Here is a 14,990-nt window from a genome sequence, read left to right on the forward strand (position 1 = left end):
TGATATCATTTTGTTAACAATTGGTAACTTTTTCATTAAACATTTTATTAAGGGGAAGTTTTGCCAAAAACAATTTTTGAAATGTTTTGTTATATCAAAAAGGGGGAGATTGTTGAATTATGTTTTGATATAACAAATTTAAAGGCAAAATGTTTTTGGACTTGAATTGAATTTATTCAAAGTTTTAAAAAAGTTTAAAAAATAATTCTAAGTCCATTAAATTGGGATTTGAGCAAAAATGCTAAAGGGTGTCAAAGTGCATCCATGCACCCCTGCAGTGCATCCATGTACCCCTGCAGTGCATCCATGCATCTGCCACTACTGCATCGATGCACCATGTAGTGTATCCATGCACCATCTGCCTGTTATGCATCCATGCACCAAGGTTGCAATGGCTAGTAAAAACTAGTTTATTTGAATTTAATGAAGGGGTATCAATGCACCATGATAGTGCACCGATGCACCATGTTATGGGAAGCCTTTTTGAGTAGAAAAATCATCCCCAAATGGCTCCAAAACATCCCCAACGGTTATATACGACATCAAACACATTCCAAGCTTTAAATACAAGCTAAGGACACTTGAAGAAGTAAGAGAACAACTATCCAAGTAATCAAACACAAGAGAAGAGTTTTTCAATCTTATTTCATCTTTCTCTTGTAAATATTTTATTCTTGTGAGCTCAATCTTGTAAACACCTACCTTAGAGAGGTTTTATTGTTTACTTATTTTATCCTTTTGTAAAGGGGAAAGGTTCTAGCTTATCCCGTGTAAAAGCTAGGGAAAGGTTCTAGTTTAGCCCGGAAAAACTAGGGAGTTGTAAGGTTATCTCTTTGTCCTCAAAATAAAGAACAAATTAGTGAATTTGTTGGAAAATCCTTGGTGAGCAGCTAAGGTTGTGGACGTAGACTTTGGTTGAGAAAGTCGAACCACTATAAATCGGTGTGCAATTTTGTATCTTTCAATCTCCTTACTCCCTAAACACAAAATCATTCCGACCCCTCATTGCAAACTGTCCCGGTTGTCAATTCGAGCTTCTGAAAATCCCAAAAAATGTGACACCTCATATTCGTATCCGGATCAACTACGGGTTGAGGGTGTTACTTATTCCAAAGAATATTTTTGAATTTCAAAGTTCTTTTAATTTGTTGGTTATTATTAAAGGTTCTTAAATAATTTTTCTGATGAGTATTCTTTCTTTGACCATGTTTTGGGAATAGATATGTTACTTATTTGGATTGAATTTCTTGTAGTCTGATGACGTGCTTATCAACTACAAACTTGAAAGGTTAATGTGGTGAATGATATGAAAAAGTTGAAAGACATTTATACTTTGAGAGTGTGGAATATGTGATTGTCTTTAAATAAAGATGGCGTTTTGCTTGTATAATAAAATTTGAAGCCTTTGTTACTAAATAGAATAAAAGATCTCAAGAGAAAATATGAAAAGTTTTGTGTTAGTCAATTATGGAATAAGTAGGAAAGGAAGAAACTAAAGACTTAAAGTCTGATGAATGTTTACAGTGCCATGGAAAGAGCTTAGAATTAGGCATGGAAAGAGTTATCATTGAGTTTGTTTTTAGATGATTGTTATGTCAACAAGTTTAAGAAATGTATCAAGATAGCTTCATATGAAGTTTTATATGGAAGAAAGTGTCGGACACCATTATGTTGGTTTGAATTGAAAGATCGAGACATATTGGGGATAGATTTAATCAAGAAAGTCAAAGAGAAAGTGAAAATTCGTTCAAGACTCATAATGTTTCCATGATTTGATACTCAGAAGATATAGATCAGGTTCTTCTCAAATCATAACATCTGAAGAGATAGAAGTTCAATCTGACTTGACCTATGAGGAAGAATCAGTGCATATTTTAGCATATGAAGCCTAACAAAGATAAGGAATAAGATGATTCAGATAGTTCAAGTTCATTGAAAAAATTACAAAGTAGAAGGAATGACATGAGAACGTGAAGAGGACATGAGAAGACAATTTCCACATCTCTTTGTGCAGTGAAAATTCGAGGAAAAATATTCTTAAGGGGGAGAATTGTAATACCCCAAACTTCGGATCATTGACTAATATGTAAGGATTTAAAATTTAATAATTTGATTTTGATAAATTAAAAAGTTCAAAGATTGATTTGGAAATTGTTGTATAAGACTTATTATCAAAGATTAAAGAATGAAAGAGCATAATGGTCTTTTAACAGGAAATGAATTTAAAATTCATTTTAAAAGATATTTAATCATGTGAGGAAATAAAAGAAAGGAAAAAGAAAAGTCTGGAAGCTTGCTCTTCTCTTCTTCCTTTCCACCGTGAAGCTCCATAGATAAGGTGAGATATTTTAAAGTTGATTGTATCTTGAAATTTTGATTTAGTTGTGATTCTTTTTTGTGGTATAAAAGCTTAAGGAAGCTTTAAAATGAATAGAAGCTAAAAGATTTATGAATTAATGGTGAATTAGTAAAATGGGATTTTAAGAGAATTGATTGAAATTGATTGTATTTGGATTTTTAAAGATATATTTGACTTGTCAATGGTTTAATTAAGGGGTTAGAGTTATTAGAAAGGATTGGAAACATGTTTGAAGAATAATTGTGATTTTTAGTTTAAAGAGTTTTATGGAGAATTTTAAATGTTAAAGGGGTTTTAATGGATGTAAGTTAGTTAGAATAAGTGTAAATGAATTTAAGGGTTCGAGTGGAGTTAAAGGTATGAGATATAAGTGAGTTTTGGGTAAAATTCGAAATGAAATAATGGAAACCTGGGTAAGGTTATCGGTACTAGAAGAACAATACCGATACTATAAGGTTAATTTGAAGGAAATGGTATGAATCGGATGAACAATATCGATGTTGATTGAAGTAGTATCAATACTGATGTGGAGGTATCGATGCCAAGAGTAAGATATCGATATTGTTATTGAAGATGAAATTTCATAATGCTAGAATGGTATCAATATTGAAGTAGGTATTGATACCCTAGAACAGAGGTATTGATACTATAATGAAAAGGGAAATTACAGAATGCAAATTGGGTATCGATACTAAGGTAGGTATCGATACCATATAAGGAAAGTATCGGTACTGGGTGTAAAGTACCAATACTATTTAGTCTGAAATTTTGAATTAGATGTTTTATTTGGTTATGCAAATGCTGATTTGGTTAACAATTATTTGAGCTTCGATATTCATCGTTGTCATTTTAACGTGTAGATTCGATTGAAAGGAAGTGCTAAATGAAGTGATGGATAAAGATAGAGTGAAAGTGAAAAGGAAGTACTTAGGGCTTAAGTGAGGCAAAGTTGAATGCTACTTACTTATTTTATACATGATTGGAGGATGGCTTGTGATGAGCCAACCTCAAATGCTTTTGAATAAAATGTTTTGAACAAAATGATTTGCAATATGTTCTGGTTTTAGCTAAATTGTATTTTTAAAAGCACTGTTGTGGTTTCATTTCTATGAATATATATTCTACATGAAATACTATAAGTATATGATTTACGAGTTTTTTGTTTTATGTGAATAAATGATAAGTGAGTAATGCTATGTGAAATAATATGAGTATATCTTAAAGGTGAATATGTTATATGTGAAAACATTCTACATGAAAATGTCTATGTGACTATGTGCTAAGTGAATATGTTCTATGTGAATAAACAATACCTTGAATTTCATGTGAAATAATTATATTTTAAAGCCCAAAGTATATGTTATGAGAATTAGAGGTATAGTTGGCATGCCAAGAGTCGAGAGTTCTACGTACGCGGTCCTTTGGGACAATTCTACGTGGTCCTTCAGGACAAATTCTACGCGGTCCTTCAGGACAAATCCATGTGGCACTTCGGTGCAAATTTTATGAGTAATGGTGACTGCAATTATAGTGCACAACCTCAATTTACTCACATATATTGAGCTCTCAGTGATATGTGTTGGACTGATTAAATTGATATGGATTTAAAAGTGTATAATTATATATGTCGTTTTTATGAAATGTAAATTGATTTTGTATTGAATTACATTGATTTTGTATTGAACAGTACCTAAAAGTCTATTTTATTTATATGAAACTTAAATCGAATTTCGTAATAAGTATTTTCTCTGAAATGTTTAAATAAAGATTTTATTGTGTTATTATACTCATTATGCCTCACTAAGTCAACGACTTAGTGTGTGAGTGTTTTCACATGTAGATTCAGAGGAGTAGCAGAGTAAGCAAGGACATGACAACATATCTTTGAAGAGTATCAGATCAGAGAAATTTAAATCGTATGTGATTTTGTTATTAGTATCTTTGTTGGCATGTACCATAAATGTTTAAAGTGTAGATGTTCTTATATGTATTTTAACTATGTTTTATTAAGTTTTTCTTTCATTGTCAAGTTTTAGTCACATTTTAAAAGAGTCAAAGTGTTTAAAAAGTCAATGTGACATCTCATATTCGTATCCGGATTGGGAACGGGTCAGGGATGTTACAATAAATGTTGTTAAAAAATTTATTAAACGACACATGCCATGTTTATATATTTTTTTAAAAAAATTAAAATATATATATATATATTTAAAATAAAAATATAGGCAACATGTGTGGGGTAGGGGGAATTGTAGGATGAGAGGGAAGAAAATGACTTCTTTTAAATATTTTTAAACAAATATTTAAAACAAATATATGTGATATATGTTATGTAACGATTTTTTTAAAGAATCGTTATAATGTATGTACTTAAAAGTATAAAGGAAAAAAACTTATATATATACTTTTAACATAAAATTAAGTATCTAAAATCTAAAATTAATTTAAGATATAATTTAAGAACACAAATCCTCTGCTCCCAATCCCTACCCCTATTTGTGCCTCCATTATAAAAATTGCACCACGTGTCCTTTTTAAGTTTTCAGTTGCTTTATATTTATTTTAAAATTCATTTTGATAATTTGAAATTAAAATAACAGAATTAAAAGTAATTAATAGGTAACGGAAATAAAAATCAATAAATTCACATTTTTCAATTTATAGAACAGAAATATAAGAAAATATATTTTTACAGTTTAATTTTTTTAATTAATATTTTAACTTATACTTGACATCCTTAAATTGTAGTTTATTTTTTAAATTATCAATTATAGTTTAAACTTTAAATTAGTCTTGAATCATTAAATATATAAATTAATATAAAATAAATAAATAAATGATGCAAATAATATTATTTAAGTAATTAGATATATAAATTATTTTATAAATTTAAATATAATAGTAGAAGAATTTCAAACCTTAATTAAAAATTATATAAAATTAAAAAAAACAAACGTATTAGTTAATTGATACAATCTTAATCGACATAAATATGTAATTTAACTTAAATATGTTATAGAGTCTGTAACAAAATTACATGTTTACTTCGATTAAAATTATGTCAATATATATATATTCATTTTATATATTTTTTGAGGTTGGAAATTCTTTTATTATTATATTTGATTTTAAAAAATAATTTTATATTTACTTAGTTAAATAATATTAATTTTAAGTTAATTTATTTATTTAAAGATTGGAGACTAATTTAATATTCAAACTATAAATTAAGGACAACCAGTATAAGTTAAAATATTAACTAAAAAATTTCAAACTGTAAAATTATATTTTGTTTTTGTTTTTCTGCTCTATAGATTAACAAAATGTGAATACTGAAACTAATTTTAAAAGAGAAAAAAAGGAAATTTATGTGCAAGACAAAGAAGCTGATATTACAATGTGTATAAATATCAGCTTTCTTCTTCCTTGTCTTATATACCAAAAACTCAAGCAGAAAAACAATGGCGAAGGCACAAACACCCCATGTAGCAATTCTGCCGAGTCCAGGGATGGGTCACCTCATTCCACTCGTTGAGTTCGCCAAGCGACTCGTTCACCAACACAACATCAACGTCACCTTCGTTATCCCCACCGATGGCTCCCCTTCTAAAGCTCAAAAATCAACTCTTGATTCCCTTCCAAGCTCCATTGATTTCGTTTTCCTCCCTCCCGTTAACTTGACCGATCTCCCTGGTGATTCGAAGATCGAAACGGTGATTTCTTTAACGGTGTCCCGTTCACTTCCTTACCTCCGTGACGCTTTCAAGTCGTTGGTGGCGAAGACGAACCTCGTCGGTTTGGTTGTTGATCTGTTCGGGACCGACGCGTTCGATGTCGCTAATGAATTCGGTCTCTCGCCCTACATATTTTTCCCGTCGACGGTGACGGTGTTGTCTCTGTTTCTTTACTTGCTGGAGCTCGACCATTTGGTTTCATGCGACTACAGGGACATGTCTGAACCGGTTAGAATACCAGGGTGCATAGCGGTTCACGGGAAGGAATTGCCCGACCCGATACAAGACCGGCAAAACGACTCATACAAGTGGATGCTTCATCATGCAAAGCGGTATAGGTTGGCTCAAGGGATCATGGTGAACAGCTTCATGGACTTGGAAGGAGGACCAATAAAGGCCTTGCAAGAGATTAAGCCACCGATTTACCCCGTCGGTCCACTCGTTAATGCCGATTCGAGCCGTGAACTGGACGGCTCCGGTTGTATGAAATGGCTCGATGTTCAAGAGATCGGTTCGGTTTTATATGTATCATTTGGTAGTGGGGGGACCATTTCAATGAACCAATTAAATGAGTTGGCTATGGGATTGGAAATGAGCGGGCAACGTTTCTTGTGGGTTATTAGGAGCCCTAATGACAGTGTTGCCCATGCCACATTTTTCAGCAATGAGTCGCAAAATGACCCTTTTGAGTTCCTTCCAAAAGGATTCATTGAGAGGACCAAAGATAGGGGTCTATTGGTGCCATCATGGGCACCACAGGCTCAAGTGCTGAGCCATGGTTCCACCGGTGGGTTCTTGACCCATTGCGGGTGGAATTCGACACTCGAAAGTGTGGTTAACGGGGTGCCGCTAATCGTATGGCCGCTTTACGCCGAGCAAAAGATGAACGCTTTGATGTTAACTGAGGATGCGAAAGTCGCATTGAGACCGAAACCTAACGAAAATGGCTTGATTTGCAGGGACGAGATTGCAAAGGTTGTTAAAGGTTTAATGGAAGGTGAAGAAGGGAAAAGTGTAAGAACCAGAATGAAGGAACTTAAAGAAGCAGCTGCCAAGGTACTTAGTGAAAATGGGTCTTCCACTAAGGCACTCTCTCATGTGGCTAATAAGTTCATTAATCAAGCACTCCAAGCATCTAGGAACTAGAAATCCCCCTCGTAGTTTGGCCAAATGGGATTTGAATTGTATTTCTCCAGTTTAGTTTGAATTTGAATATTCGAATTGTATTTTCGCAAGTGTACTTGATGATGTTATCTTCAATTAATCTAAAAAATAATTCTCCCTTTACCTTGTATATTTCATTTTTATTTTACAGATGTGATAAAAAACAAGAATATCGATTGAGTATTAATTCAATCAATACCGTTTCAGTTACAACATATGTTGTAGATATGAATGCGTATAAACACAATTACCTCCGATTTATGAGTCATTTAAGTATTACAATTATAACATAAGTTATAAATTTAATCACATTCCATCCATATTTGACACATTAGAATAACATAAATGCATAGTAGAGCCTATTAAAATTAAACCTGTAAATGAATCGAACCAACACAAACAAGGGTATGCTCATGTTTATTACTTTAACCGAACAATTGAACAAACAAAAAATCTTGTTCATGTTCGTTCGTTTAATAAATAAACGTACATACATGAACTTCTTGTCGAACAATTCACGAACAATTTGCTGAATATTCGATTCATTTACATCCCTAATTAAAATCCATCAAGTACATGAAAATTAAAACAAACGTGTTGCTTCTTACATCTGGATGTATTCTAGAGATCTGTTCGGATTTGTACGTATCATTTGGTAGTGGGGGGACCATTTCAATGAACCATTTGGATATGGGATTGGAAATGAGTGGGCAACGTTTCTTGTGAGTTTTTAGGAGAGACCAAAATGACAGTGTTGCCAACGCCACATATTTCAGCAATGAGTCACGAAACGATTGAGAGGACTAAATATAAGGTTCTAGTGGTGTCATCATGGGCACCACAGGCTCAAGTTCTGAGCCATGGTTCCACCGGTGGGTTCTTGACGCATTGCAGTTGGAATTCGACTCTTGAAAGTGTCGTTAACGGCATCCAGCTAATCGTATGGCCGCTTTACGCCGAACAAAAGATGAATGCTTTGATGTTAACCGAGGATGCCAAAGTCGCATTGAGACTGAAACCTAGGGAAAATGGCTTGATTTGCAGGGACGAGATTGCAAAGGCTGTTAAGGGTTTAATTGAAGATGAATAAGGGAAATGTATTAGAACTAGAATGAAGGAACTTAAAGAAGCAGCTGCTAAGGTACTTAGTGAAAATGGGTCTTCTACTAAGGCACTCTCTGAGGTGGCAAATATGTTCATTAATCAAGCAATGCAAGCATCTAGGAACTAGAAATCCCCCTTTCCAAATATCCTTGTTCTCCTTTTACCTTCTATAGTTCAATCAACATCGTTGCAATTATAACATAAGATGTAGATTAAAATGCGTTTAAACACAATTACCTCGGATTTATGAGTAGTTTAAGTATTCCAATTACAACATAAGTAGTAGATTTGAACACATACCATATCCGACACATTAGAATTCGAATAACATAAATGTGTGGCCTCTTACACCAGGAAGTAATTAAGGTCAACAATCAGCCTACTTTCTAATGCTATTCCACATACAAAAGAACGATTAAATTCCTATTTTGAGAATACCTAAATCTGATGTTTTTTTTTAGAATACCTACGCTTTCGTACCATACAACATAAGAATCTTGATTCTGGGTGTGAAGTGCAAGATCTTACCATGGTTGCCTAGAAATGCATAAAAAGTCATACTTTTTGAAATAGAAAGTAGCAAAAGCATTGATGCCACTAATTGCCTTGTTAAATGGCAACCAAACTAGAGTTCATCACAATCATACAGTTAAATTACCAAATGGAAATTAGCATACTCGTACTATACTCAAATTCAACTCTACTTTTTGGATACATAAATATCTTTGTTAATGTTGGCAATCTAACCTATGGCAGCATGACAATATGGAGACTGGGGAGCATGACATATAACAGACCCACCACATCTGGAATCAGATGCAAAAAAAATATCTTGCACATTTGTGTGTACGTGATGTGCGAGTCTACATGCCTATTTATATTTGAAGGCTTATCATTTTCTTTATAAAAGGTAGGATAAGTTACCAAACCTCTTGAATTGCAACTAAAGCCTCAGCTTGCCAACGACCTATATCTGGCGCAAATCGGTAGCTAATAGCTCTTACCTATAAAAAATCATATTGAACGTCATTGCTTCCTGATTAGCCTCATAAGAAAGGTAAAGCAAAATGTACTCTCGAGACATTTTTTTCCCTTTGTATATGTCACAAGGTTAGGGGCTAAATTAATCATATTGGAACTATTAAGCCATGAACATAACTACATGGAAACTAGAGAACAAGATTAAGTTCTTAAAATCCTGGAGGACTGACTTGCTGGTTTTTCCTTTCTTTTATTCTACCACTCAAAACTAGGTAGTTTACCATATTTTATAGAAGTCATTTAATTGCTTTTCCTTTTCCATTTCATATTTTCTTCTCTAAAACAGAATACATTTGTCAGGTTCTTTGCAATGGATCATCGGTCGGTCACCTATCACCGATGATCACCGCATCAGCTACCGTCCTCAATCGTCGTTCGAGTCCCAAAATATATTATCGGAACTAACTTGGCCTCTTGATCATAAATACGGAGTCTGTTTTCATTAAATCGTCACCATCTTTTGTAGATATAGGTTTTCTCACATCTCAAAACTCTCCAACTGCTGTCGTTGACCGTTTGATAGAGTCAGTTTTGTAGCATGTTGTTCCTCGCCTCCCCCCGTATTCCTCATCGTTGGGATCTCCTTGGAAAAGACTCCATCTTTGGGAATGACTACTTGAACTCGTCGGCATCTTCTCTCTTTTTTTTCTATTTATTTTTTTTCGATTTGTTGTATTTATTTATGATTTGGGTTGCTAGTTTGCAGGTAGGGGTGAGTCAGACTCGACTCAACTCGAAAAATTATTTTTTTTTCAATTTCGAGTTATTCGAGTCAACTCCGAATTATCGATTCGGTTTTTGAGTTCGAGTCGAGCTAGAATTTTCAAATTTTGAATTACTAGAAAAACCTAAAATTTGATTGACTATTTTGACAGTTTTGTTATTTAGTCCCCGATTTCCTTATTCTTTCAATTCCTCCTTCATTTTAAGTCTTTTTTTTATCAAATTTGAACCACATGTTCCTAAATCATCTTAGAATACCTATGTTGAAAGGTGAAAGATGAATGTTTGGTGAAGATGACAATGGTGAAATAACAAATCTGGAAATTTGGTTAACAAACAAAGAACAAGGAAGAACCTATACTAAAAAGTATAAACCTGAACCTTATAAGTTCAATGTTCAAAGGACTTGGACCCGTTAGATAGCAATCTAAGAACCCAAAGTATCACAAGTTTGACACAACAAGATCAGACTTGAAAGGTCAAGAAAATAGTTCTAAGAAGAACCAACATTGAAAGAAAACCTCACAATAATTTTTATTCATCAAATGTCTAACCTTTGTACTTACAAAATAACAAAATATATAGATAAAGGAGAGATATGGCTGGCCATCACTTGTGGCTACAAAACAATCAGATTTTGAATTTAAAACTCAAATGAAAAACCACCATGTAACTTCCTTGTGTTGTCGCCCATTTGTGTGGCTGATTTTGAATGATTTTAACACATTTTGCACGTGTTAAATGGGTGGATAAGGAGGTTAAAAACTGGCCATGCATGGAGGGAATGGTTGATAATTCAAATAATTACACATGTGCTTTTAGTTTGAATTCAAATCTGCCATTGTTGAATTTTCACACATGTGCACAATGTCACACATGCCATGCACTCTTGTATAGGTATACAACGCCCCACATACTGCTCACATGCTTGTAGGACACTCTCCCACAAGTAGGACACCTTTGAGCTGTTTCTGGACTTGTTAGCTTGAATTGAGCTAGTGGAGCTGAACGGAGCTAAGGTGAGCTGAATTCAGCTAGCTGAGAGTGTAGTGAGTTGATTTGAGCTGAAATGAGATGCATACACTCCTTTGAGCTTCAACCGAGCTAGGATTAAGACCTTAAGTTGTTGCACTTTATTGTTCTTTTATGAAAACCATAGTAACATCCATCAAAGTAGAGTAAACTTATTGTAAACTTACTAATAAGGTGAAAATACCATGCAAACACACTTATGAGCTATAAAACTTATTAAAAACATAAAATAAGTAATATATATAATGCACACACTTATATATCTAATGAAACTAATGTTATTGCATATAATTACTTAGTATAACTAAGGTGGTGCTACACATCAATATGTAACATATTAAAAAGCTTAGTTTCTAAGGCATAAACATTATAGAATGATTCAGAAATTTGTAAACACTTAAGAGAAAGAACTTCCCTGAAATGCTTTGCCTTAGAACGTGTGATAGGTCATGTTGGTAAGACCTCCAGTTCAACTTCCTTTGCTGGCATAAATGTGCTCACATCAAGTCAAATACTTGTAGTGTAATCTAGATTATACTTTTCATAGATCCCCAATTTTAATATATATATAATGGGTTGATTGATATAAATTTGATTTGATTTATTAATTGAAAATTTAGTTTATTATATATACCTCCAATTTATAAATCTGATTCATTGCAAGTTTAGAAATTTCATATAACAAGCTTTAAAATTTCAAATACTAATAGTTAGTCTTTAAATATATCAAGAAAAATTTGACACCAAATGTGGGATGTGACATATAAAAACTAAAATTTAAAATTTATAAAATTAATTTTTTTGTCAAGAAAATATATAATTAAAAAAATATAAAAATAATTATATAATTAAGAAGAGCATTTTAGTAAATATAACATGATAGAGGAAAATAAAATTCACATAAATTTGATTTATAAATAGTAACAAAAAAATTGTGGTATCTTGTCAATTTCTATTAGATATAGCTCTATAAAGTCAGGATGGATACAGACTTCACAAGTTTGAGATTTTTTTTATTATCCCTATTTTTTTATTTTTCAAGTGATAATAAATTTGTCTCTATAAAATAAAACTCATATTAGAATTGACATGTACCAACATAATAATATAATATACGACTAAATAAAATAAAATTCACATTAGAATTCATCTCTAAATTAAACGAATCATTTAACAATAATATTTTCAATTACTCTGGTTAATAAATATATATTTAATTTTTGTTAGTATTTTATATTTAATTTTTTCTATATTTGTATAGTTAAAGTTTAAAATTTTAAAATAATTTTTCTGAGAAAATCAAATAAACCCTTTAACTGAAAAAAATTCAATTTGGCCCTCGAACTCGACCAAATAAACCAATTTAGCCCATCTGTCATATCATCAGCGATGTCACCAGCCACCATGGAAAGCCACCTCAACACCTTTGTTGAAAACATTTTGATGTTTCGTTATAACAAATTAAGTGTTATTGGATTTTAAGATTTTATAATCATTTTTAAAGTATATTCGATTTAATTATTCGAATATCACAAATATTACTCCAAGGATTTCAAAGGTCAATCTCAATCCTTACTACAGTTTAAAATTGTATTTTATACTTAAAATATTTTTGAAACAATTTTCACAAAGTATTTCGAACCAAAATCGAGCCAAAAATCAAATTTACAAAGTGATGTACCGATGCACTATATGATGCATCGATGCACACCCATTTCGAATGCATTTTGTGTACCGATGCAAAGCCTTGCATCGATGCACTCTTGAATATTTTGAAACATCGAATGCATTTTGTGTACCGATGCACAGACCATGTATCAATGCACTTCTGGCTCTTTGAAACATCGAATGTAATTAGTGTACTGATGCACTAAGTCTTATAACGATAGAAATATTTGAATTTTACATATAGTGTACCGATGCACCTTAACTATGCATCGATGCACCCCACGCTCCCACCATATTTTTAAAATGATAATTACACAATAACGACTCTATTAACTTCACCAATGATCCCCAATGTTCAGAAGTGATCCAAGGTGTATTTAAACAAGCTTAGGAGCCATTGATCAACAACAATTAAGGAGAGAAGCTAGAGAATCAAAGAAAAAGCATCAAACCTCAAGTTTGAGCATTTCAAGCCAAATTTTCATTCAATATTCATTTTGCTTTCAAGAACACTTATTGTGCTCAATTGTATTCACTTTTAGTGTTCTTTCTTTGTTCTAGAATTGTGCAAACATATTGTCTTGTGAGGTTTTTTTTCTGTAAGTTTGTAAATTTTTGTATTTCCATTTGGGAGAGAGTGTTCTCAAGAATTTAGGGTATAATTCTTGGGGGTGTTGTAAGGTTACTCTTTGTCCTCAAAAGAAAAAACAAATTAGTGAATTTGTTGAAAAATCCTTAGTGTGGGTAGCTAAGGTAATGGACGTAGACTTTGGTTGAGAAAGTCGAACCACTCTAAATCGTTGTGTAAATATTTTCTATTTTCTGCAAAAGCTTCCACCAAAAGTTTATTTGTCAGTTCACCCCCTCTTGGCTATTTCATCGATCAATTAACTCAACAATTGGCATCAGAGCCTCACTCATTTGAAGGTTTAATCGCCTCTTGAGTCGATTCGGGAAGAGTTATATCGATATTCAAGTCTTCAATGGCCTCTAATTCAAACTCCGACCTTGGTCTTGATTCAATTCCCGTCAACAAGCCTCCTTTCTTCAATGGAGCTAATTATGCTTATTGGAAGAATAAAATGAGGTACTTCATCAAGCAAGTGACATGGGAGCATGGAATATCATAGAAGACGAATACTTCATTCCTTTCACTCATTTAAGATTGTGGAGTGAAGCACAGACAAGAATGTTCCAGCTCAACTCAAAGGCTATCTATATTATTTTTTGTGCTCTTGGACCAGATGAATACAGAAGAGTTTCATCTTGTACAACCGCCAAGGAGATATGGGATAAACTTCAAGTCACTCATGAAGGCACATATGAGGTAAAAGAATCTAAAATTAGTCTTCTAACTCATAGCTATGAAAATTTCAGGATAAAATATCAAAGCTATGCCGGATAGATTTTCCACGATTGTCAATGGTCTCAAATCATATGGAGAGATCATTCCAAACGAAAAGAGTCTGCTCAAGAATTTGGGGTATAATTCTTGAGGGAGTTGTAAGGTTACTCTTTGTCCTCAAAAGAAAGAACAAATTAGTGAATTTGTTGGAAAATCCTTAGTGTGGATAGCTAAGGTAGTGGACGTAGACTTTGGTTGAGAAGGTTGAACCACTCTAAATCGCTGTGTAAATATTTTCTATTTTCTGCAAAAGATTTGATGTATCCATCTTCTATGACATTCCATGCTCCCATGTCACTTGCTTGAATGAAGTACATCATTATATTCTTCCAATATGCATAGTTACCTTTATTGAAGAAAGAGGGTTTGTTGACGGGCATTGAATTGAGAACGAAGTCGGAGTTTGAAGTGCCGACCATTGATGACTTGAATATCGATGTAACTCTTCCCGAATCAACTCAAGAGGTGATTAAACCTTCAAATGACTGAGGCTATGATACCAATTGTTGAGTTAATTAATCGACAAATATAGCCAAGAGGGGGGTGAATTGGCAATTAAAATTTCGGTGAAATCTTTTGCAGAAAATTGAAAATAATTGCACAACGATTTAGAGTGGTTCGACTTTCTCCAAAGTCTACGTCCACTACCTTAGCTATCCACACTAAGGATTTTCCAATAAATTCACTAATTTGTTCTTTCTTTTGAGGACAGAGAGTAACCTTACAACTCCCTCAAGAAATATACCCCAAATTCTTGAGC

At 33.0% G+C, this 14,990-nt stretch overlaps 1 protein-coding gene across 1 annotated transcript; it reads left to right on the forward strand.

Annotated features, from left to right (window-relative positions):
* The first annotated feature begins 5,748 nt into the window (after nucleotides 1-5,748).
* Nucleotides 5,749-7,274, forward strand: LOC120165167 (hydroquinone glucosyltransferase-like). The gene has a single exon (XM_039174749.1). It carries the CDS (start codon nucleotides 5,821-5,823, stop codon nucleotides 7,237-7,239), a length of 1,419 nt encoding a protein of 472 aa, XP_039030680.1. The 5' UTR covers nucleotides 5,749-5,820; the 3' UTR covers nucleotides 7,240-7,274.
* The last annotated feature ends 7,716 nt before the right edge of the window (nucleotides 7,275-14,990 follow it).

This window comes from Hibiscus syriacus, unplaced genomic scaffold (assembly GCF_006381635.1).
Source record: "Hibiscus syriacus cultivar Baekdansim isolate YM2019G1 unplaced genomic scaffold, ASM638163v2 tig00111582_pilon, whole genome shotgun sequence".
Classification (NCBI taxonomy): Eukaryota; Viridiplantae; Streptophyta; class Magnoliopsida; order Malvales; family Malvaceae; genus Hibiscus; species Hibiscus syriacus.

Bases quoted from the DNA above. Each gene is read 5' to 3' on its own strand.
- LOC120165167 (XM_039174749.1), top strand. From the start codon at position 5,821: ATGGCGAAGGCACAAACACCCCATGTAGCAATTCTGCCGAGTCCAGGG.